The sequence below is a fragment of the Astyanax mexicanus genome, chromosome 2, assembly GCF_023375975.1.
Source record: "Astyanax mexicanus isolate ESR-SI-001 chromosome 2, AstMex3_surface, whole genome shotgun sequence".
NCBI lineage: Eukaryota > Metazoa > Chordata > Actinopteri > Characiformes > Acestrorhamphidae > Astyanax > Astyanax mexicanus.
The window spans coordinates 58,769,280-58,795,689 of NC_064409.1; the positions used below are offsets into that span (position 1 = coordinate 58,769,280).

Genomic DNA, 26,410 nt, shown 5'->3' on the forward strand with positions numbered 1-26,410 from the left:
TTACAGTAACAGACAAGAAGAGAGTAAATTTGTATTAGCTCAGACAGCAACAAAGGTGATGCTGTCCAGCATAGAATCATAGGATATCTAAAGGAAATAGTTATACATATTGTGGCGTGGAAGAGGAAGGAGGCTCTTTATTAACTGGCTTGCCACTCACTTACAGCCTTTAACAAGGCTAGGAGAGCAAAACCCAACTGCCAACACAGCACAAACAGCCCTGAGGCCACCAACCCAGCTATCCAACACAAAGATGGTAGGTCCACGTAACCCACCCAAAACATACCCCCATAATGCCCTGCTGGCCCCGGATTACCATAACCCGCCCCCACAGGCACACTACAAGCTGGCACCCACACACACACACACACACACAGACGCCACAATATTTATAAATAAATCCAAATAATCTCTCTGTGCCAGCAAACTATTTTTTTAGATCTTTGTGGCTATAAAGCCCATTGTAAATATTGTATGATCAGTTGCTAAGAAGCTTAATGTTAGACAGAACATCAACAATGTTAGCTTTATGCTAAGTTTAGCTAAGCATAGATAATATTGCTACAGTTGCTGCTGCTATGCAAACTATTATCTATCACTAACATCCACAAACAGGATACAATAAAAAACTGACCTCTTTCTATTCAACAGCAAAAAAAAGTCAATATAATCCAACTTTAATTAGGAACAAGCAACGTCCGCTTTCATGTTCATGCCTTTCATTGTACTGAGGTCTCTCCAGTGTCCAAATCCCTCACCAGTGTTTACACTTATCTTTGCCTCTGCCTGATCTAAGAACATTTTGTTCAGCTTTGGTCATCAGGTCTTCTACTTTCTTGGACATCTTGTTCTGACATCCTTTTCCCCCATCTTTTGGGAGAGTATGAACCCTAAGTGTTGCTGATTGGCTGAAATAGTATTGTTTTTTCCTGGCCTTCCTGGTTTGTACAGATCCAGGTCTGAGTAAGAACACCAAACTGTTAATCAGCTTTAAAACATACAAGAGAACCAATGACCCATAAGGAATTATTTACTGAATTTGACAAAAATTGTATATAACACCTTTTGAGATGATAGCTACAGCTGTTCCAAGCTTCTGGGCTTTGAATGTGGATAGAATTACATTTACTTTAAACTATTGCATTAATATTCATGTGTATCTGTGTGTGCAATTCAGTGTGCATGCTTGTGTGCAGTGTGGTGGTCTATGTGCCTGTGCATCAGTGGTGCATGTGTGTGTGTGTGTATAAGGATGCATATATATATATATATATATATATATTTAGCTGTATGTGTGTTGCCGGTAGTGCACTGAGGCGTGCAGGAGTGAGCGCTTGTGAACGAGTCTGGCAGAGTTGAATAGAACATTAGGCACATGTGCCTTTTGCCCTGAGTCACTCATATAATCAGCTCTGTGCACTTTCATGAGGGTGTATAAAAACGGCACGATAGGGTGCACACATGGTTTGGACCTCACTGCTCGTTAATGTGAATTGTTAACGGCAAGATGTAAACATTTCACTTTCAAAGTGTTTCTATATGTTAATCATACAGCTCTCATTCAGTGACTGAAACACCTTCCACATTTGATTCATCATGGTTTCATTTGTTTAGTTAAATTGGCAAAAGAGCAGAATTTCAGTAACATTTTGGTTTCACTGCAGACAGAACAGTAGGCCTTTCACAATAAATACATTAGCAGCTTATCGTACAATCAATGGATACGACCTCAGTAATTTTGATAATCGTGATTGTATACAGTATACAGTACAGTATTTTAGCCAGTTGCACAAGAACTAGTGCTTATTTAACTGGTTCTGTTTAGGCTTATAAGAACAGGAATAAGTTTTCTTCAGTGAACAAGCTTGAGTTTGCACCAGTATTAGTGGAATTGAGGATACAACACAGAGTAAAACGGTAAGAGTGGCACAATGATTCTTGGTTTTCGCTGATAAATAACATTTTAGTTCTAGAATCTATAGGGGAAAATGCACAGAATGGTTCAAAAACTGGAATAGTTGCACAAACTGGAATTATTGTTCCATTATTAGTGGTATCAGCTGATTTTCAGATCAGGTATAGGAGCTGGTCAGATAATATGATCCATATTTTGTTCCATAAGTTGCTGCAGTATAGCCATTCTCATAAATTTGTTCAAATTTTTCCACTACATTTTAGTTAACATTATTTAGCATTTGTGTATTTGTAGAATGTGTAAAACTAGAGTGTGTCATGGGGGAAGAAGAGTAAAGACTTTTAATACCGCTAACTGGAAACCTCTCTCAAAAGTACATTAGTCAGCCCAGTACAGTGAGTATCAAAGCACAGTAGAGCTAGTACAAACTGCTAACAACACTCTACAAGCTCTGCAGTGTAGTTATTTATGGAATAACATTTGACTACATTTAAAATGTATTTGATTCTGCTTTGTATCTTGAGAAACAATGTAGAGCATTACTAAAGCCCTGCACGATGATACAGTACCAACCTTACCTGTAAAGGTTAATGTGGCATTCAGCTCTGTCCACAATCAGTCCTGGTGATTGGTCAATGGAATAGAATGAACATATTGCTTCATTTAATTTTATTATGCGTCATTTCTTACGAAAAGAGAGAAACATGCACCGTGGAGTATGTATAATTTAACGGCTTTAAGTCTTCACTTGTACCTTTTATTCTACACATGTGCATATCCACACACACACAGACACAATCTAACAGTACAGCATGCAGTCCAGTCATTAGGTAAGGGTGATTACACAGCGGTTGATTGGAGCATATGGGTTGAGTAAGTTGTGATAATGAATGAGTGTACAGAGCTAGGGTCTCTCCATCCGCAGTTAAAAATACCTGCTCATGTGCTCATTTCCCTTCAGGAGCCCTGTTTGAGTCAAATAAATAATCAAGTGAACTTCTGAGTTTAACGATGAATGTTAGGAGCATTTAGTCGACATTTTAACAAAATATATTTCTCTTTACTGTGAGTGAGAGAAGATTGGGACACTGTTTCTTTCATTAGGTGTGCATGTACAGTAACCTGAATCCCTCAGCTTGCTTTCAAAAGACATGTTAGCATAGTAGTACGTAATGAAATGGATAAATATACTGCAATGGAAAAGTAATTGAATCATTGTTGCAGATATTTAGAATCACCATGCACTGTCAGATTTCATAGCTGAGATGAGGCCATTGCAGTACAGATATTACCCTGGTAGAAAACTATTCTCGGAATAGCAGTGAGTGTATCAACAGTCAGTGGCATTTTAGAGTGTGTAGTGATGCTATATTAGGTGCAGCAGTGTCACAGCTGGGTTGAAAATAGTCTACCATCCAGAAATATCCAGCAAGCAGCAGACCTGCATTTAGAAACTGACCATTGGTGATGAAGGGCTAGAAGAAGAGTGACAAAATTGGTGCAATAAAATGATATTATCCCTTATCCCTTCTTTTCACCTGATACGTAATCAGGAGCGCTAAAGTTTTAGTAACCTAGCTATCTGCTGGTTAACTAGTTAACTTAGGGCATTGTATGTCTTCAAAAAGGGGGAAGATGGAGCAAAAATTAATTATTATTGTCTGTTTCCTATTTTCTCTGTCAAGGGGAGCTGAAATTAGCTTTGATTAGCTTTTTGTTTTATTTAATTTTTCCGTTCCACCTTAAATGCTGCAGCCCCTGCAATATGTTGCACCATTTAATGTGGAACAGGAAAGATAGCTAGCTAGCTAACTATTAAGACAAACTACTAGCAATCTTTTTTATGCTTGTTATGGAAAATTCAGCCATAAAACATTGAAACTACACATTAAAATATGGTAATATAGTTCTAATGTTCAATTTTAACAAGGAAAATACTTGTATTTATGGGTTATGGGTTTATGGGTTTCTTTGGTAGTTTTTTCCACCATCTTACCAGTGGATCTCATACCCCTCGGTTTGAATTGTGCCTCTAAAACATCTCTGTATGAAGGGCTAACAAGTCCTATCTTTCCCCCTACGCTTCCAGCCTAACAAGAATCGAGACACCCCTACCCCTTTGTGTGCACGCTCAAAACAGAGGGGTAGAGGTAAGGGGTAGGGCCCAGGGTGAAATGCGATTTTTACCAAACCCTATATGAAATACAGTCATTGTTAGCATGTTGCAGCATGACTGCATTGGTCAGCACTAGTATGGATCACTTTATGTATCTTAAATACGTCCTTCTGGGTTCTAAGCATAGACTGTATATAAGTATGGACAGCACGTCAGGGGTGAAAAGTGAAGCCACTATGTCTCTTACGCCTTCTGGTGGCTGGCTCCAGTACAACTTTTAACCCTGCCTATTTCCTTTTTTTTTTTTTGGAAGTTGGATTCTGTACATTCTGCAATCCCCCTCCTGTATTATTAACCCCCAGTGTTTTTCTTTACAGTTAATACGTTTTATAGGAGTTATTCCGTTATATATTTAAAGGGGTGTGGCTATGTGGTGATTGACAACTGAGGGCAAGTTGATTGACAGGTCGCCTGAGAGCATGAACGTGCACCGCCACTGTGGCTCAGTCTTTCAGATATTCTGATTTTATTGTTAAAAATGACATTTCTAAAGTAAAGTCATGGCTTGTTCAGCAGTGAACTGTTGTAACAGAGCCTCAGGGAAACATTCTCTGCAGTTTTTTCGGTAAGTAGATAATTTCCCTCCATCAATTCATTAGTATTTATACTTTGTTCTTCTCCCTAATTTTAGTATCTAGGTTAGGTTTTTAACCTAGCGTTAGGTACTTAATGCTAGCTAACTAGTTAACTAGGTTAGCCAACTCAGGTTAGCTAGGTTAAGTAACTTGTTTGGTGAAAATTACGGTGAAACGCAAAGAGTAATTGAGGGGAAAGGCGCGGTTTGGGCAGTCACATGGCCCCGACTCCCACCTCTGCCGCGCCAGTTCTGGCTCCAATTTGCCTCTACTGCACAAGCGCACACAAGATGGCAGCTTCCATTTCGGCCATATTTTGTCTTCAAAACGCCGTAATGAGACATCCTGTCCATACTTATATACAGTCTATGGTTCTAAGGTACCTATTAGACACCAATCTCTCAAACACCAATAATAGTATTTTATTATAGTGTTTTACTCAGTTTTTGGTCTTGGAGGTTTTTATAAGGATGTCGAGGCTGCAGAACACTGAGTTTTTCTGCCATTCCATATCTGGGTTCTATACCTGGCAACTCAGGGTGTGGAAATAGTACTGAGGAGTAGCAGCTGACAGGATCAGAGACTAAAACACATACAGATTTTCTCCATAATGAAGAATTAACAAGAGAGATGCAAGTGCTTAAACTTAGCAAAGGACACATCCTGAGCATTTTATGAGTTAGTAAATAAAATACAGTATAAAAAATATTGTTACATATTGTTATTTTTTTGTTATTTTTGTAAATTCATACTGAAGTCATCCAGACTATAAAGGAACACAGAAGGACTCATGTAGTAACTTAAAAGTGTTAAACAAACAAAAAACTCTATAAAACATTCAGTTGGGCTCTTCTCTTGGGTGCTGTTAAATTGCGGTTTCTGAGGCTGGTAACTCTGATGAACTTATCCTGTGCAACAGAGGTAACTCTTACATTCACTTTTACGTCATTTAGCTGACACTTTTATTCAAAGTGACTTAAAAAGGTTACTTCTGTTGCAGAGGTGGACCAATGAAGTGTTAGGAGTCTTGCCCAAGGACTCTTATTGGTGTAGCGCAGCATTCAGTCATCCAGACAGGGAACTGAACCCCAGTTTCCTACTTCTTGCTCTGCCTTTCCTGGAGTGGTCCTGATGAGAGCCAGTTTCATCATAAGGTTTTTGATGGTCTTTTTGTAACTGCACCTGATTACACTTTCTAAGTTCTTGAAATGTTATGGGTTGACTGACCTTCATTTCTTAAATGTCATTTTTTCTTTACTTAATTACGTAATTAAGTAGTTCTTGAACACTAGTCAAATATTACTCAGAGCTTTTTACAGTGCTTAAACTTTGCATGTTTTCTTAATATCTGATGACACATCCTCATAACTTTATGAGTCAGTACAGAAAATACACTATAATACATATTGGTACATATTGGATTTTACCAGCAGTGGTCTTTTGTCGGCCCCTTGCCATTGACGGACTTGAGCAGATGTGATGCAGTCAGTGTAGCTGGCCCACATAATAAAACAGCTAGTGAGTGTTGCTACAAGGTAAGTGGATCTAATAGAAACTGGCACACCAATTTAGTGTTTACCATTTCCAGCCTGCAACCTCAGAGCAGTAGAAAAGGCCAGAATTTCCATAAGGAATGTTATAGTAGTAGAATTTTGTAAGGCTTAGCGAGGGCTTTGTATTTTCTGTCAGTGTTACAGTCCTGGGCTGGGGATGGGGCGAGTGCGCTGCTGACAGTAGCTGAGGGGGAGAGTGCTGTGTGTGATGCTGGTGGACTGGGTGAGAATGTTCCAGACTTGACTGAGTTTCTTATCTTCCCCTCCAGGTACGACCTCGACTCAAAGAGTGAAAACCTGTCCAAACATGTAAGTGAGTGATGGTGGCTTACACTTTGTAAGTGTGTAAGTGTGTGTATGTGTGTGTGTGTGTTTGTTTGTGTCTGATTTGTTCATGATGGAGCCTGTGCAGCACTGGCTGCATATGAAAAGTGCAGCAGCTCTGTAGACTTGATGGGGTCAGAAATAGAGGTCACTTCATTTTTCCTCGTGCACCTAAACAACTGATCAAGAAAGATTTTCCCTTTTATCATCTCCACATTTTTGAACCGTCGAGAAATAAACAGCCCCGTTTTATCGCCTAGCGCCTTGGTGTAAGACTGTGAACAGACCCTTGGCAGCAGAGGGCTGTAGGCTTCCTCTGCCAGAGAGGGAACGCCACTAGCTGACAGAGGGTCGCTCAACCTCGCAAAGCCTTTTTGTAAATAACACACTTGTGTTACATTGTAGGACAGAAGTTGGAACAGCAACACTGCTGTAATCTTACTGTTTCTTCTGCAGGCAAATGACAGTGACACAGAATCAGGGCTGTCTCTCATCGTTTCTATTCTCTGTGGGAAGTGTGGCCTTTTAGGGTCACTGACTATTATCTTATCTGCAGTGTTCTGCAGGAGTAGATGCAGTGGAAAGAATCTCGATGTCTTAAATGTCGAGTTTAGACAATTCTGCTGTAATACACATACCAAGCTCTTTCTTAGGAAAACCTGTACACCTATTCATTCCAGCAATTATCTAATCAGCCAGTTGTGTGGCAGCAGTGCAGTGCATATAATCATGCAGATACGGGCCAACAGCTTCTGGTAATGTTCACATCAACCATCAGAATGTGCAACAACTATGACAAAACGTGGCATAATTATTTCTACAACTGCTGATTTGCTACCATTCTTAGCATTTCAGTCTCTAGAGTTTACTCAGAATGGTTTAATCAAGAAAGCACATCCAGTAAACAGCAACACAGAGGTCTATAAAGAATGATAGACTAAGTTGTTCACCCAGATAAACACTCTGCACTATTGTGGTGAGTAAAAATGCACAAAAACGTTGCACTTTAAGGCTGATTACCTACAGCAGCAGAGAGCTACGTCGAGTTCTACTTCTTTTAGCCAAGAACAGAAAGCTGAGGCTGCAGTAGAAACAAGTTCACCAGAATGGTTCTATGGTTTCTTTTGGCACACTTGTGTTATCTTCAATTGTTTCAGTGTTCTCCTGAAATCTTCCTAGTCACCAGATCTAAACATAGACCAGAATTTAAAAGGAATTGTTTCCTGCTTTTCTATTTCTGCCATAGCCCGCCCCCCAGCCTGGTCTTGAATGTGGGAGTGCTGGTGCTTAACTTGTGCCTGGCTCACTTTACAGGATTTTTAAAATCCTAACCTTTCGTCAAAATGTAAAAGACCTTTATAATTGATTATTCTGTCTCTAATCTTTGTTAGTTATCAGCCCCTCCACACCACACCATCTGCCCTGAATAAAAGCAGGAGTGAACTGTGAACAACAGCAAAACTACTGTTATGCTAGATGTGAAGCTTTCTGCCTAAAAGCCAAGAAAAAGAAAGCATTATGGATGAATCCATGGCTGAATAGAAGAAGTCACATGTTTCATAATAACATTTAATGATCAGAGTGTTAAGATTAGACTATATACACACCACACACTCCATGATAATCTGGGATAGAGCTTGCAAAAGATATGGCAAAAATCTATATCACAATATATTTCTTCATTTCAATAGATTCAATACAATTCCAATATTGATATGATTATCCAGCACTAATCTGAGAAAATCATTGTTTATAGTCACCCTTAAATTGGGACACTTTTTGCGATTGTGATGAAGAGCAAATTGAAGAGCCTCAAAATCTGCCTGATTATCCTTTAGTTAGAATCGATTGTGATTATTGACACAGATAATTAGCTGGCTAATGTCTCTTACAGCCCAGAGCTAATGTTTGTGTTAGACAGGCTAATTGTCATAGTAAGCATGTTGCTGTGCTAGCTAGCTTAGCTAATTAATTTTTCATGAGCCTATTTGTATAGCAGAAGTCAATGTCACCCTCAGTGACCTTCAATTTCCATAGCTGTCACCAGTGTTGGAATGTACTGTACTATACATGTTCCCTTATATCTTTGCTCTTGGTAGACCTAGTAGACCTTGAGCAGACCTTGAGCTGCACATGCACAGTATCTGATCGAACCCATACTGCCATACTTGCCTCATCCTTAAGCCTGTTAAAAGAAACAGCAGGACAGTTGCCCCCAGCAAAAATGCTAATATCATTGCTGTCAGAAATTAAAATACATTTTGACATTTTGGAGCATCATTGCTTTCATTTAGCAGTAATACTATTTTTAAAGTCAGGATGCTGGATGATCACCACCTTACCTCTTTCCCAACTCCCTAATTCATCCCAAAGGTATTAGATGCACCAGGGCCCCACAATTACAGAGAACACGGTTTCACTGCTCCACAGATTAGTGCTGGGGCCTTTATGCCCCTTTAGCTCATCCCTGGTAAGGTGCCAATAGATTCATTTTTATTTGCTTCAGAGAGTCCAATTCTATTGGCAGTGCTTCTCTACAGAGACTAGACAAGCTGTGTGAGTCACAGCAATGAGTGTAACTTAAAGGAGCTAAAAGCATTCATTATTCAGGAGATTGCTAATTCAAATCCCGTTCATGCAGCTTTCCATCAGCTACCGGAGCCCTGAGAGAGCACAATTGGCTTTGCTCTCTCTGGGTGGGTAGATGGCGCTCTCTTCCTACATCAATCCAAAGGGTGATGTCGATCAGTACAAGGCGTCTGTGAGCTGATGTATCTGAACTGAGTCACTGCGCTTTACTCCGAGTGCACTGTGAAGCTATTTAGCAGTGTTTTACATCAGCAGCAGTTTAAAAAGAGATGGTGGCTGACTTCACATGTATCAGAGGAGGCATGTGTTAGTCTTCACCCTCCTGGTGTTGGGGCATTACTAGTGATAGGACTCATAGAGTCCTAATGACTGGGTTGGGTAATTGGCCTTGTCAATTGGGGAGAAATAAATGGGATATAAATAAAAGAAGGGGAGTGCAAACATTTGGACATACAGTGTATATTCAGTTAATTACTACAGGAATAACATTTAACAAAACACTTTTTAAATGTCGAACCTGTAATCAATGACTGAACAGGTTGTCAGTGCAGAGACTGAGGCTGCTGGTATTTGAATGGAAGACATGACGTGTTTGTGCTGTGAGAGGTTGGTGGGGAATAACAATCAGGATTAAAAAACAGCTGCCAACAGCTATTGATTAGCTTACCTGTTCATTTTAGGAGCTGTCTGCTCACATCACAAGAAATAGAACATGTTGGCACTAGTGCTATTACAGATATATACAGAAATTTTATTGCTAATATTTGAAATTATTGCTCAATTTGTAGTGACCAGTGGTAGAGCTGTGTATTGGGAAGGACTTGGTGATACAATGCATAATGATCAAGATAAAATCGTTACAATTCAATTTATTGCAATATAGTATTGTGATTCTGTAAGCAAAATTATATATTGCGATTTTTAAAAATCAAATTATATCCAATCATAACAATGGGATCTAATGACTGAGCAAAACACTAATATCTAGAAGGCAGTATGGGTAGGCGATATGGCCCTAAAATAATATCACAATATTTCATAAATTTTTTGCGATATTGATACTCTTGTCAATATAACAAAACACTGAATTTTAACATTTTTTCAAGAATACACTACTGCAACAAAATAAAAAATAAATGTTATTATTGCATGTAATATGAAATGGCACACCCCTAACTGAGATCAGTTGATCAGATGATCCAGAATGTCATGCTACTAATAATGCACTCCAAATATCTTCTTATATCCAGGATTAAAGTAAAATAAATGATACTTAACAGATATAATCTGTCTCTAGTAGATATAAAATGGGAAATGAGAACAGTGTGAATTTTTCTTTTGCTAAAAACAACAAAAAAGTAGTACCCTGATGTGATAATTAGGGGTGGGTGATATGGCGCAATATTTCAGGGTATAATATTGTTCACGATATTCAAAAATGTTGGCTATATTATTGCGTATGATATGATATGGCACACCCCTAGTGGGCAGGACTTAAACTCAACAGTAAATAAACCACTTCTGACACCAATCATTAAAAAATGATACTGAGATTTGGATAGTTGGTTGATACAATGTTGCAAAATGATACAATATCGGTATTTTCTTACAATACAAACAGCTGGAATGGCCTGTAAATGTTATATGCATGCATGCATTGTAATGCTATGTGAATTATAGCTGCTATGCCTGCACCAAAGTAGATCTACGAATAATAAATGTTAAATGCTTTAATTATAAATAAAATGCTTTTGAATAGATTTCAAATGGAATGTTAGCAGGATGGTGTCTGCAGTCATACTGCAGAATCATTTTATTGAGTAAAAATATAGTAAATTCTAATAATTTAGGAGAAATAGCAGAAAGAATAGAGAGAATATTTAGTACAAAAACTGGTGTTCCTGATGTGATATGGTTTAGAGAGCTCTGAAGAAGCATAGTCTAAACCCTGAGGAGCACAAAGCTAGCTGATCTGTCAGCTGAGAACTTCTGACAAAATGTTTTTCTGAGCTGTTGGGTGACCAGATCAGGCATGACATCCTCCTCTGGAGACCAAGCTTGTGGCAGACAAGCATACACACAAACACACACACACACACACTCACAAAAACACAGATGCAGAGACACTACACAGCATATTTAAACATGTGCAAACTCATGCTACAATGACCACTGAAAAACAATACCATGTATGTATTTGTTTTGTGTATGGGTATGTCCTGAATATGCAGTAGAGTCATATAAGAAATAATAGCAATAACCTATATTATTATAAAACTATATTAGTAAGTATATATGAAAATATCAATATACTGAACGATTGGGATGTTTTGTTTTGTGATACTATACTAAATATAAAAAAACAGTATGGACTTTTAATTATTGTAATAGTTTACATGCAAATATTAGTGACTGAAAGTGGTTTAGTTTGTGTTGTGTGTCACATCCTGGTCTCGTCTCGTGTCTCTGTGTGTCTTCCCCACGTGACCTATGCTCCCCTGTGTCTCCCGTCTCAGTACCTTTCCACCACTTGTCTCATTTTTAGCTCCGCCCCTTCCCCAGGTGTTTCCTATTCTTGTGTGTTACATGTTACTATAAATAGCACTCCTTTGCCACTTTGTCTCCGTCAGTCTTTGCACCTTCCAATGTTGTTTTGTCTCTCTCAGTGTTATCAGTCCTCTTAGCGTTTCTCTGTTCTCTGTTTTTGCCATATATATATATAGTCTATTTCCTTGTTTATTTCTTAGTGTTTTGCTTCTTGTTGTTTCCCTTGTATATACATCCCTGCCCTGTTTAGTTTTGGTTATTTCTTGGTTATTTTTGGTAGTTTCTAGTTTCTTGTTTATTCCTTGTTTATGTTCTTAGCTTTGTTTGTTTCTTTGTTTATTTACTCCCTGTTTGTATATATATATATATATATATATATATATATATTTAGTACTTCTTGTTTGTTTAGTTTATGTTCACTAGTTCCTCTCGTTTGTTTTGGTTTACTTTATTATTACATGTTCTTTGTTATTTGTTTATCTTTGTTATTTATATATATATATATATTTATTAAATTATTCGTTTCGTCCCTACCTGCACTTGTGTCGGCCTCCTCGTCTCCCTGCCTGGGTTTTCCTGACATTGTGTTTAACCCTCTGGGGTTGTCAAACACGCTGGTGCATCAAATTCAATATTTATTGATGTTTCTATCATTTTTTTTATTATACATCTAAATAAACATTATTACAATATTTATTAAACAAGGCATATCTTATCACAAGACTGTAGGTGAGTTATGGGACTATGACAGGAGGTTCAAATTTCCATCACACCAGATTGTCTGATTTTTTGCCTCAAAGAGAAAGCAAGTTTAAATGGAAGACTCTTTTTCAATCTTTTCAATGTGTCATGTTTTCTAGATGTCCTGCAATATCACAATGTTTTCATTTTTCATTTTTAGGTTTGGGAATTTTACTTTTAACATTTCCATAATTTTATTATTCGCCCTAGCTGCAAACGTTATGTGAAAAACGTTCTAATAATGTTATAATGCAAATAATTATTACTTCACACTTTTTTAGAATGATTCTAGAATATTATTTCTGTAATGTTACAGGCTAACGTTAACATAACGTTATAATAACATAACATAACGTAACGTTCTCTGTTAGGGATGAATCCACCAGAAAACAGGTTTCTCAGCTGCACTGTATTATGACAAAAATTTTAATAGAAACATTAGAAACATTGCTTTTTGGCATATTTGCTGACCCCAGATGTAAGGAAACTTTTATTTTACTCTTCTATGCTTATAATAGTGGTTTCTTTTTTATACCATGACCTACACTTTTTTTCCTAAAATTAAATTAACAAAAAGAAACTGCTCTTGTTTACAATATTGCAGTGTTTTCATGATCATATATCATAATATGTATCTTATCACCAAGTTCTTGCCAATACAAAGCCCTAATCAGGACAAACAGACTGGTCATGACTAAAAACCGCTAGCTTTTTAACTGAATATGTAAAATGTAAATGTTAGCATTTAAATGTAACTTAAATGTAAATGTTAGCAATTATTAGCTTGAAAGAACACAAAATGAAAATAAATGCAAATTACTTTAAATACAAAAAGTAGCTATTTAACTAAAGGTCTTTTTAAGGTGTTTTTCAACCTTGGTCCTTGAGACATCCTGCCTTACACGTTTTTTTCCCTTTAATGCTCCCATCACTACTAGTCGACCAATCAGCTCTTAACAAGTACCTGAGCACCAGTGGGTGTTTTAAAACTGCCTAACCTGTGTTTATATAATTAGGAAGTCTAATGACTACTGATCTTCTTTAAAGTATATATTTTTACTTTTCACTGTCACTATCTATATTTATTTTAATAGACTATTGCATGTCATTATATAGCTTGTTTAGGATGCACGGTGATTCTTTACAGTACTGTATGTAAAATTGTATGTATGTTAGATTGTAAAGATATACTGTATATATGTTACTGATACTGTATAATGTGTGTTGGTGCATCTTCAGGACTTCTTGGGCCAGATGTACTGCACTCTGGGAGAGGTGGTGGGTTCTCCGGGTAGCCGTATGGAGAGACCCCTCATGTGAGTACGGCTTTTGAGTTCTAATTCCACGACTGTCACCCCTCCTCTCTTCTACAATCCATCACACCTGTCCGTGTGGAAAGCGCTTTATTAGACTTCCATCCAGGTCTAATACAGTTTGCATCTCAAATGTGGTCCCATGTCCTCCTCCTTGTTTGTGTGTGTTGATGCTCATACATGCATTTGTGCACTGAAGCGTGTGTGCATTCCATGTGCCTGAGCGTGTACGTCTGTGTGTGTATGTGTTCCTAAGGCACTGCGTCTACATACATGAATGAATTATAGACTTAGTGTACAGTGACACATTGGGCACCGCAGATGATGTAAGAATGTGCCTCTCCTAGAGAATTATATAACTGGAGATGGCTTCATTCAGCAGCACAGCACCCAGAATCCTCCCTGAACACAGATTCATTCAGTCAGCATAGAGGCAACATGTTCATTTATTAATATCAAACATTGTATAAAAAGTCACTCTTTCACTCTCCTGGGTCAGAAAGCACCTGTTCATTCAGTCTCTCCCTCAGTAAAATCTGAATGTGCACCAGCACTGCGGGATTACATCACATGTATTCATTCATTAATTTATTCATTTCATTCATTCAGTTTCTCAGTTGATCATTTCATTTATTGATCAGAGTTATAGTGTCCTACACAAGTATGGAAAAGTATGGAATTGATTTAAATAAATATTCTGGTCTGGAAAAGTGTGGAAAATGGAAATTATTATATGGAAAAATATGTATGTTTCCAAGACTAGTGGTAACAGTCTTGTTCTATCTTTGAAAAAATAAAATTAAGAATATATATATAAAAAAAGTTGGGGCTTTAGAATGTTTGTGTGAAAGCTCCCTGCTCTTATTCTCCTCCAACTAACTTTATGGTCCACCCAGGTGTCCTCAAATTTCACTGCTGCTTGGACAGGTGATGTCCACAATTATAATTATTTAATAAGGAGTTCAAATTAATGGACTGGAATGTCCCATTAATAAGACAAACAGTGTGCAATATTAAGATCAGCAACATTGAGATCAGCTGGTTTATCTTAATTCAGCAGTTAATCAGATCCCACTTTACATCTAGGGGTTGTGGGGGTCATTTTCCAATAAAACCAGTAAAATAAGGTTAAAAGGCACGAGGAAAAAGTTAAAAATGTTTATTTACAACTATTTGCTATTCAGACACACATTCGAAAATTGCTGTGTTGCCAAGTAACACATGGGAAAATTCAACTGGACAGCACCAAAGAAAGGAACAGAATAAAACATAACACACTTCCCTAACTTATAAAAGTTACAAAACATAAACCAAACAAAGCAAACTACACTAAACATTCCTGGTCAGTAACCAAAATACATTGTGTGGTGCTGCAGGACTAAAACATATTAAAATAACTAAGAGAACATGTTGGTAAATACACAAAGTGAATAAGAGATTTAAAACTAAACTAAAAACACATCCGCCCTCTTGGATTCTTGCATTTAAAAGGTTGGCTCTTCCTCCAATACTCCTGAAAGGCCTTCCATTGGTCAGTAGGTGGAGTCATTAGTAGTTTCAGTGGAAGTAGAGCCAGAGAGAAAAAGATAAATAAAAATAATGACAACAAAGTGCTTGCATTTAACACCTTCTTTAAAACAACTGTAGGATTTTGATTGCATTCAGGTACTGATGTTAAATCATTAGGTCTGGCTCTCTAGCTCAGCGTTGCCATTGGGCATTGTGACCTTAAGTTTTTGTGAGGCTGGTACAGAGCATCCCATTCCTTTGGCAATGCTTTCTCTGGAAGCTATACGAGCTGTGAGTCCATTTGAGCTCGAGTGCCAGCAGTGGGTACACCTATATACAGCTGAATTTACTATAAAAATCAGGGGTGTTTTTAAAACTTTTTAACCTTTTATGACTAGAGAGATGAACATTAATAGTGTAGCATAGCACTGCATATCGGAGCAGTATTATATAAAATGCTGGCAGGGGGAACTTATAAACATTTTTACATTATACTCTCATAAATGATGTAAAATAAAAAGTTTTAAATATCTTGACATGCTTGGTATTAGTTACTTCAGTTTTATTATCTGAGGTAACTTAAGCTTAGCATTTATTTGTTTAGCAAAAGACTGGCTTCCTTTTTCCATTTCTTCATTCATTAATCCATCGACAGTGCCTAAACATGCTGTTATAGAACCATTGGTTATGTCATAAATATTGCTTAAAATATCCATTTTAGCACCTCATTAATTGCCTGTCAGGCAGGTCATATTGAAGTAGACCTTCAACCTTTAAGTAGAACTTAAAAACTCAATAAACATCATGGCAATATCAAAAAAAAATCAGGAAAGAATGAGAAAGAAAGAAATTGAGATCTGTTAGTCGGGAAAAGGCTATAAAGCCATTTCTAAAGTTTTGGGACTCCAGCAAACCACAGTGAGAGCAATTATCCACAAATCGAAAATATTGAACACTGATGAGTAGCTGGTCAACCAAAATTACCCCAAGAGGACAGCGACCACTCATCCAGAAGGTCCCAAAACACCCATCAACAACATCCATAGAACTGCAGGACTCACTTGCCTCAGTTAAGGTCAGCAGCGTTCATGACTCCACCATAAAAATGTCTTTATCCATATGAGTGTATTGCAGTTTTTTTGTGGTGTACCTGTTAATCTGTTTTTTATTAAAGGTAAACCACACAGGCCTTTACTCTTCAGTCATTCTATATTACATTCACAAGTCAAGGGGAGTCAAAAAGTGCTTTATTTCCCCCCTCTCTCTTTCTCTCTCTGTTTTTCTCCCTGTCCTCCTCGAGAGGGCTGCGCACTGTATACGTGTGCTGTGAGTTAATTTACGTGAGTGCCTCTCTCCCTGTACCATAGGGGTTTGTCCACATTCAAACCAGATTAAAGGACTTGCTTCAGTTATCCATTGATTTCTGTCTACATCCATCTCATCATCAATGTGACATTACACTGAGCTACTTACAGCAATTGAAAACAACAACTCAGGGCATTGCGTAACGGAGGCATCAGTTTGTCTGCTGTTGTGGGTCTTCAAGATCCTTTCTTCCTTCTTTTCTGCCAAGAAAGTATCAGCAGTCACTCATCAGCAGTCAGGCTGTTATCAGCGATGATCCCAGTGCCAGAATATCAGAATATGCTGTTGTGTTCCACGTTTGAGTGGATCTTTTGACGTGGTGGTTTCTTATGAAAGAATAGAATGTTTATGCTGTGTTGACCCTCATGATATTTTGATCGTAGGTGTTGGAGGGCTGCTGGAATGCTTAATTGAACACTGAATGTTTTGCAGGGGCATTCCTGGGAAAAACTGTGGAACCATCATTGTGAAAGCAGAAGAACTTGGAAACTGCAGAGTAAGTACATTTCTAGTTTTGTTCACTTCATCTTCTACTCCTTCTCATCTTCTTTCTTCTCTTCTTCTTCTGTTTCTTTTTATCAACTTCCCACTCTCTCTTTTTCCATCTCTTTCTCATTTCTTCTTCTTATAGAACTTCTGATTCATCTCATCTCTCTTTCTTTTACTTTTCCTTGTTCTTGATCTTGTTCTTCTTCTTTTTCTTCTTTTCCATCTTCATCTTCTTCTCCTTATTAATATTCTTCTCATCCTTCTTCATCTCCTTCTCATTCTCTTTATGTTCTACATTTTCTTCTCATCTGTCAGTTCTGCTTGTCTTCACATTCTTTTTCTTTTCCTTCTACTTCTCTGACTTCTTCTCCTTCTGATTCTTTCTTCTTGCCTTCTTCTTCTTTGTCTCTGCTTCTGATCATTCTTCTTTATCTCCTTCTCATTGTCTTCATCGTCATAATGTTCTTCTTCTCCTTATCTGCCTGTTATACTTTTTATTCTTCTTTGTTATTTTCCTCTTCATATTGTTCTTCTGATTTGTCTTCTACTCTTTTTTGTCACTCTCAGTCTTCTTTTTCTTCTTGTCACCCTCTTCTTCTTCCTCTTTTACTTTTTCTTCTACTTCTCGTCATTTCAGTCACTCTTCACAGCTGTAATGTGCTGGGTCTGTGCCTCTGTGGTTTCCATAAAACCTTTTCCGTTGAATAATGAATGCACAACATGCTTGAATGCACACAAACACGCTTGCACACATGCTGAGAGAGCCAAGGCCTCGGGACACTGCAGCTGTTTATGTTCTTTATGTTAGGAGTCGGTTCTGCTGCAGTTCTGCGGAAACAAACTGGACAAGAAGGATTTCTTTGGCAAGTCCGACCCATTCCTCGTCTTTTATCGCAGCAACGAAGATGGAACGTGAGTTTCAACAACTGTTTTTTAATTTTCTTCTGATTAACTGGCCAAAACACAAGTAATCTGAGTGGTCATCTCCAGCACTGCTGGGAAATACAGTGTGAAATGTTAATCATTGAGATTCAGCACTATAGAACTGCATGTGAGTAACTGTAATGGATGATGTTGAACAGGTACACCATTTGCCATAAGACTGAAGTAGTGAAGAACACTCTGGATCCTGTGTGGCAGGCCTTCAAAATCCCAGTTAGAGCCCTGTGTAATGGAGATTATGACAGGTGAGTTCACAGGACTGAAGGATTTATGTATATATACAGTGGGGTGAAAATGTCATGGTGTGCACAGAATACAGACACTTGCGGATACAGTAAAAATGGGTGTTTATTAAAACGTTAGGCAGTAAAAGAGCAGTTGTACATACACAAAGTAGAGCACCGGTAAACAGAAGCCTCAAAGAATAAACCATACCATTAACGGGAGACAGTTCAGAGTTCATACACGAAGAAGCCAGCATCAGAGATAATCCACAAATCGGAAACGTTAAACAGTCCAGGTCAAACACAGTAAATCCACAATCAGAGGTACAGGCAGATTTGAATTGGCGTCGAAGAAACAAAAAACAAGGTCATAAACAAGAAAACAATCACAGAGAAAATAACGCTTTGTAAAGTGGATAAACCAAACAATACACGAAACAGGTGTGTGTGTGGAGTGTCCTTATATACTGCAGGTAATCAGTATTCGGGCTTCCTGGAGGAAGCAGGTGAGGTGTCACGTGAGTGGGTGTGTGTGTGTGATGTCAGCGGGTGGTGCGTTCTGGGTAGTGTAGTAGTTAGAGCTGGATGCGGGAGAAACAGGATTGCCTACAGCACCAGACGTGACAGAAAAAGTGTTTGCATGTATGAATATTCATGAGCAAGAGCCGAAATCCTGTCTTTCTTCAGAGACCACTAATTCAGTGATCTAAAGCAGGCTAAATAGAAACACTGGAGCACTTTTTTTTCACAAAAAATGGCTCCAGTGATTCTATTTAAATGTGAATAAAAGAATTAATGTTAGAACCACTTAGATTTGTATTATTTCTGCCAATCCCTTAAGAAAATAGTTGTATTAATCACAACAATATTCTGTGACTAAATCATGTATAAATTATGCTTACATTTTCTTAAAATGATGGTACTTAACTGTATTTTTGGGAAAGAGACAGTAAAAATGGTTTAGTGTGGTTTACACCTGGCAGACTAGAATCTTTTTTTTACTGTATTATAATATCTCAGGGTAGTTTTGATGCTTTTTTTTAATTAAAATATTGTAATGTGCCGAGATACTGAGTTTAAATGAGAGTTTAAATTGAGAAAATAAACAAGTGTTAAGTGTTTACTTCATATAAAAAATTATTTGTTAACGACATGCATTGTTTTTACTGCAAAACAATGGAAGTTATATTATTTATTTATTATATATTTAGACTATTTTAAATCTGTCTACAGAGCAATAAAGATTGAAGTGTACGACTGGGACAGGGATGGAGGGTGAGTAGACTAAGATATGATTTTCCTAACCAATACTAAGAATACATGTGCCGTTATGCATATGATTAAAGATAAAAGGATGGTACTGCATGGTAATGAGTGTGTCTCTATAGGCACGACTACATCGGAGAGTTCAAGACGAGCTATAGGGAGCTGTCTAAAGGCCAGTCTCAGTTCAATGTGTGGGAGGTGAGTCACACATATTACTATATACAGAGAGGGACACATATACAGTGCTGCTCACATCGTAGGCAGACATTAATTGCTGGCTTAAAGCAGAGATGTCAGATAAAGAATAGACAAACGTAGACATAATTGTCTTTAGATGGAAGAAGAATGTGTTGTTTGAAATTTAGTTAGAAGAACAACACAGAGTTGGTTGGTTGTAAACTTCTCAGTGAACTCCAGACACTTTGTTGTTTCATTTTCTCCCTCTTATCCTCCTTTTTCTTCTTCTTCTCATTGTTCTTGGTCTCCTCCAACTTCTTTTTCACATTCTGTCACTGCATTTCAAAGCCTAGGCTGCATTTCTAGACCTCTGCATCATAAAAGGCTGTTCCAAAGTGAAGGACCCTCCATATAGAAAGCTTTCGGAGAGGAGTTCGTTTTCACATACTTGAATTAATCTTTGTTACCTTGTAAAGTGTAGACTGATTGACTAATTAAAGCATTTCTCTTTTATATTGTATCTTAATCAAAAGTATTTTGTTTATATTAGATATTATAACTAGGGCTGGGGCGACGCATCGACATAATCGACGTCATCGATTACAAAAATACATCGATTTGCATAACGTGCGTCGGCGCGTCGTAAACATGGCGGCGCCTGTGGAGAGCATTAGAGGTTAGATCGGGCCCAAAAATTCCAACTGGCTGTTTTCGGGCTGTTTTAATGAGCGAAATATGATCAGAATTATGTTAATTAACACGGTAACATAGAAGCATAGAACTATTATTTAATTAAAATGATTTTTAAGAACAGCTAAACACAGTTCTGCAAGTCAAACGCGGAGGAGTTCACGTGCGAGAGAGAGAGAGAGAGAGAGAGATTTGCTTGTTCTACTCACAGGTGAAGGTTCTCTTTGATCTCCTCGTGCTCATATTCTAGTCCCATTCATAATTCTGCAGCTCCCTCAGTGTTTTCTGCCGTATTTTGCGGCTAGCGCGAGCGCTTACAACTGACACCGCGGACCGCGAGGTGCCGCCGCGTTTGTGCCGAATCCGACTCTCTGCTGAATCTGACTCCCGCTTCGCGGACAGAATCGGCACAACACCCCCGCTGTAGAACTGCGGTAGTGAAAACAGCGCTTATAAATAAATTAGTTTAGTTTCACTTTCAGTTTTCGTTATTTTTTTTAAAATAAAAATATAATTAAAAAACAGACGCCTACATCTCGGACTATTTTCTGGAGCCCGGGTCGGATTTACGGGCGGGCCTCGGGTCATGTCGGGTTCGGGCAGAGAATCTAAGCTCTAGAGAGCTTGGACTCCGGAGAGCAATCTCCAGCTACAAAAAAACGCCAGCGGGCATCTAAAGTTTGGGAGCATTTCACGCAAAAGGGCAACAATGTGGTCCTCTGCCATACGTGCAAAAGGAGCACTTGAAGCGCAAACATCCAGGAGCACTATGTCAACAGGGTCACACAGTAAGTTACCGTTTACATCAGGGTCTCCGCGGGTGTCCTTAAAAAGACTTAAGGCTGTCTACCAAAGGTTTTAAACCTGCCACAGGCAGAAATTATACATTTTTGGTTTATATTTGTGCATGGCATTTCGCAGTTTCCAGAAACAGTAGCATTATTCATAAGTTCAGGTGTTTAGCTAAGCTAGCTGCCTTAAGTTATTTTAGCTAGCGCCGTCGGCGCTGCGGTGTCACACCGTTTTCTGTCACCGTCGGAATTTTGTGACCAGTGCTCACGGTTATGAGCGTTCATTGGCAAAACGGAAGCTTTCTATACCTACACCTTACCCTCAGCCCTAAACTGAACCGTTTTGGCCAGTCGGGGTAAACATTAGAAACGAACACGTTTCGAATCGGCCAGTGCACCGGTCTGCTGAGAACTACTTGCCAGTGGTCACAAAATCTAGCGGTCACAGAAAACAGTGCAACACACGGTTGTGGTGTATGGGAGCTTATCCATTTTTAGCGTTATAGAGCTAAACAACGTGCTGTACATGTAAGTGATTATAAGTGTGGGGTTTGGTTTAGTAGGCTTGTGTTGTTGTTGTTGTTGTTATTATATATAAATATAGTAATTTATCGTTTGCTTTAAAACGTAAAATAATTATTTAAATATGTTTCTCAATGAATAGATTAGTCGACTAATCGAAAAAAATAATCGTTAGAATAATCGTTTAAAAAATAATCGTTAGGGACAGCCCTAATTATAACAATACCTTTCCCATGATAACGATAATGTCATACTGTAATACTGTGATTCTGAAATATTCAATATATCGCAAGACAATTCATGCTATATGTGTTACAGAAGAGATTAAAATACAACCAACCAAATAATATTCTTCACTGCAGGTTTAACCTATGCATTTGGTTAGTGTCACCGCATGACATAAAAAAGCAGTAACTAAGTAAATAAATCGGTAAGGAGTCTAGAGCCATGTCATATTGGGACACGCAAAGATACCAGTTAAAATATACTATATTAGATAAAGGTTTTGGACAAAATGGGTAGTCAAAACAAGCAAGGTAATACTGGTAAACAGCAGCAATGAAGGTTAAACATAAAATCAGGGTTGGTGACAACAAACAAGGTCAAAAACAAGAGAGCTAACACAGGCAATGAGTAAACGATTTGTATGAAGAAAAATCCTTAAATACTCGGAAAAGAGTGTGTGGGATGAAGGGCCATTTATACTAAAAGTCATTAGTATTCTGGAGAAAGACTTCCTGGTGGTGCCGTGTGCAGTAACGTGGTGTGTGTGTGTGGTGCATTCTGGTTAGTGTAGTCTGGAGACTGTAGATTGCAGGAGCGCTTTCTGCACCACTCAATAAAAATTCAATAAAAATACTGATATTTGATGCAACGTGTCGATAAGGTATCGAAAATGAAAACAAAACACCATATTACGATATCGATAGTTTGTCCCATCCCTGGTTTATATATGTAGTTTGTTACACTATATGAGTTTGTTGCTGATGTAGTTAGCCACCATTACTAACCAAGCTAGCACACATTTTACTTAGTGGTAGTATATTTGGGATCCCAGTAAAAACTCTAGTTTGTAATTGAATATTAATAGCTGAGTTCTACCGAGGGCCCGTCCTATGATGGCTGCAGCCAAGGCTTTGGATCTCTTTTCTATTCTTGTTGTTGTAGTTCTTCTCTTTCTCATTCTTTTTCTCTTCTTCTTGTGTGTTCTTTTTATTCGTCTCCTTCTTTTTAATTTTTTTTCTTCTTCTCCAGCAGTTTACATGAATAAATTAATAAATTGGACGAATGTTATTTCTGTTATTAGTTTGGGGTGTAACAGTGCAGGTAGTTAAAATAAACCTACGTTGTAAGGAGGACATTGTTTAGTTCACAAAATCACACAGAGACACAGAGAATACACAGTATTATAAGCTATTAAATTAAGTATGGTAATTAAACAAGAGTGCAGGAAGTGCTATGCAGTATTAGATGGAACAAACTCCCTCTGTTCAAAAAGTTCAAATTTAATTAAAGTGTACTGAACTCAAACTCAAATGATGAACTCCAAACTGCAGTCCAATCCAAACTGTGACTTTTATGTAACGTTACACTCCTGCCTTCTGCACAGACAAATGACTTTCTTTATTTTTATCATTTTCCCAGATTGCCTGAAGGCTTTTGAACAGTACTGTTTACACACACACACACACATGCACACACTCAAATATATATATATATATATATATATATATATATATATATATATATATATATATATATATATATATATATATATATACATACACACTTAGATTTTTTCATTATGTATCTGCAGAAATTGCTCTGACGTTTGTTTTTCTCTTTGGCCTCTCCTATCAGTTTCACACACACACCCACACACATATATATAAACCCACAGACACAGAGAGATAGAGAGAGAGAAGGTGCACCATCCTTTGTTTAGATGCACATGAACGTCTGGCTCTGAAAAATGCTTCACATGGGAGTGGAATCAAAATGGTCCATGTCTGAATGTAAACATCCAGTTTAAAATGCTAAAACAGCCAAAACTTTAACCCACCTACATGTATACAAAAAGCTTCCAAGCTAATAAAGCTTGGAAACAATAAATAAAAGATAATAGACTATGTAGCATTATGTACTACAGAGATCAGTATGTCATACAGTCTCAGAAACATCCCAAGTAGGACTTGTAGTGAGGTTTGAAGAAAATGTGTGATAATTTAAGCATACATCTGTTGAGTAATGATGTAATAAAATGTGAAATATTATTATATCTATTATTATATTATATCTTTAAAATATATATATTGTAGAGAGGTAATTATAGAGCTGTGTATTGGCAATATGATATATATCTGTATACAGGCTTTACGATTCACTATATTGTGGTATATTGTGATACTTTAGGCAAGGCTATATATTGTGATTTCTTAAATAAAATATTTGAAACACAATCATATTTATAAAATTATTAAACAGTGGGATCTAACGACAGAGTACAATACTGCTATCTAGCAATCAGGGTTTAAGCACATTAAAATAAATTAAAAATACAAAATAAATCTTTATGACATAATATCTAATATAATCTAATCCAGTGGTTCCCAACCTATGGGTCGCCAAAGATCCACGATGGGTCGCGAAGCCCTCTTGATTTTAAGGGGTTTAATTTCAATACTATATATAGTCTAGGGTAAGCAAAATTCGCCGCGCTGCGCTCTCCCTGTCTCTCTCTCTCTCTCTGGCGCGCGCGGGCGCTCTCTCCGGCAGCGCGGAGCTGAATTCAGCGCGAGGCTGAATATAATAATATAATAATATAAGAATATAAAACTCAGTTTAGTTAAATAAATGAAAATGAGTGAGGGCCTGTAAAGTTAATCAATTATTGTCCAATATTTGGACAGGTTGAGGTTTTGGTGAGCTGTTTTACTGATTTGAAACTGAAACTGATATTATTCTTTTTTTTTTGTTTGTTTTTATTTTATATAAATTATTTTTTATTCATTTTAAATAGTTGTATTATTTTATTGATCTAATTATTTTTTTCTTCATAAGATAAAAATTCCTTATGTTTTATGTATCAATTTTTCCTTTTTTACGTGTTTATTTTATTCATCTATAGTAAATGTCAGTTTTTATTTGTCATTTCTAACCCCCCCACCCCCCTCCTCCCCAACCCAATTATACACTTACATCTTTTACATTTGGGGGGGGGGGGGGGGGGGGGGGGGATTATGTTGGGTCACCAAAGCTTACAATGGTAAAAATATGGGTCCCTGAAGAAAAAGGTTGGGAACCACTGATCTAATCAATACATATCAATACATTTATACAGTTTTTCGAATAGATATTTTGTTACACCCCTAGTAGTTGATGGGTATAACATTCCACTGTTTGTCAGCTACATTACTATTGTAAGTACAGGATCAGTCAAAAGTTTGTACACCTGTTTAGTGTTTTTTCTTTCTTTTCATGATTTTATTTACATTGTACATAAGACATAAAAGTTATACAGGTATACATGAGGAATTATTTTTTTAAACAAAAAACAGAATATGTTTTATATTTTATATTTTTCTAAGTAACTACATGTATCTTTGAGGACAGATCTGCACATTCTTGGTATTTTATTCTCAGTGTCTTCATGAGGTAGAGACACCTGGAATAGTTTTCTCAGCATCTTGAAGGAGTTCCTGGAGGTGCTGAACAATAGTTGCTGCTTTTCCTTCACACTGTGAAGCTCCAGCTCATCCCAATTAAATCACCTGAAATCACCATCTCAGTGGATCAGGTTTAGATCAGGAGATTAATGTGGATGACAAACACTTTCTTCTTTACTACATAATTCCATAAGTGTCCATTTGCTTTCTTTAATATTAATCTACAATGTAGGAAATAAGCAAAAATGAAAATCCATGAATGAGAAGGTGTGTCCATACTTCTGACTTGTACTGTATTTTGAATGAACTATCATTTTATGGGTCAATCTTGACTGATACAGTGGTGGTCAAATGTATTGTTTTGGTTACTGGAGAAAGAGATCTTTTTTGTTTGGTTGGTTTCTCTCTCTCTCTCCCTCCCTTCTTTTCTCTCTTCCATCTTATCACTTGTCGTGACTGATTGTCTCCTTGTGGCTCCTCAGCTGTTGTTTTAGAATTCTTTATGAGTGCAGGCCGGCAGGAGCAAAAATCGGTTTCAACTACATTACATAAGCTTGCATAAACTAGTCTCCGCTGAGCAGCTCAGGGTCAAGGTCACTGCATGCCACAAGGTCAAACAGTGGCCTATCGCTGACCTGCCAATCTGTGCTCGGAGATTTATCCAGCATCGCTCTTAGCGATTTATACCAGCCTTCAGCTATTGGAGAGTCAGCTCACTGCTTTTCCATTTCACATGATCGTGTTCAGGCACCCTCACCATTATTAGTCTCACTCAGATGGCAAAGTCTTGTTCTGCTCTATAAATCCCTGTGCAGTGAGCATCCGCTGTTTCCCTTCAGGTACTAAACATGAAGAAAAAGAAGAAGAAGAAAAAATACCTCAATTCAGGAACCGTGAGTACATTCTTAAACTGTGCCTTTCTTTTATTCTTTTGAAGAAGAGCTTAAAAAAAGCTGACAATAGACGCAGAATATCTTAACATGTCTGTTCTAACAAGTGTCGTTATTGGTAAGACTTCTTATTGAAGGTCCTACATT

General features: G+C 37.6%; 1 protein-coding gene across 1 annotated transcript in view; it reads left to right on the forward strand.

Moving 5' to 3' along the window:
• The window catches only part of cpne8 (copine VIII), an 88,457-nt gene that overhangs the window by 41,030 nt on the left and 21,017 nt on the right, over positions 1 to 26,410 (forward strand). Inside the window, exons 5-12 of the mRNA XM_007228204.4 lie at positions 6,489 to 6,528; positions 13,660 to 13,736; positions 17,040 to 17,103; positions 17,905 to 18,008; positions 18,179 to 18,283; positions 19,496 to 19,537; positions 19,651 to 19,726; positions 26,213 to 26,266. Of these exons, the coding sequence (XP_007228266.1) occupies positions 6,489 to 6,528; positions 13,660 to 13,736; positions 17,040 to 17,103; positions 17,905 to 18,008; positions 18,179 to 18,283; positions 19,496 to 19,537; positions 19,651 to 19,726; positions 26,213 to 26,266 (562 nt within the window). The remainder of the gene's footprint in view (positions 1 to 6,488; positions 6,529 to 13,659; positions 13,737 to 17,039; positions 17,104 to 17,904; positions 18,009 to 18,178; positions 18,284 to 19,495; positions 19,538 to 19,650; positions 19,727 to 26,212; positions 26,267 to 26,410) is intronic.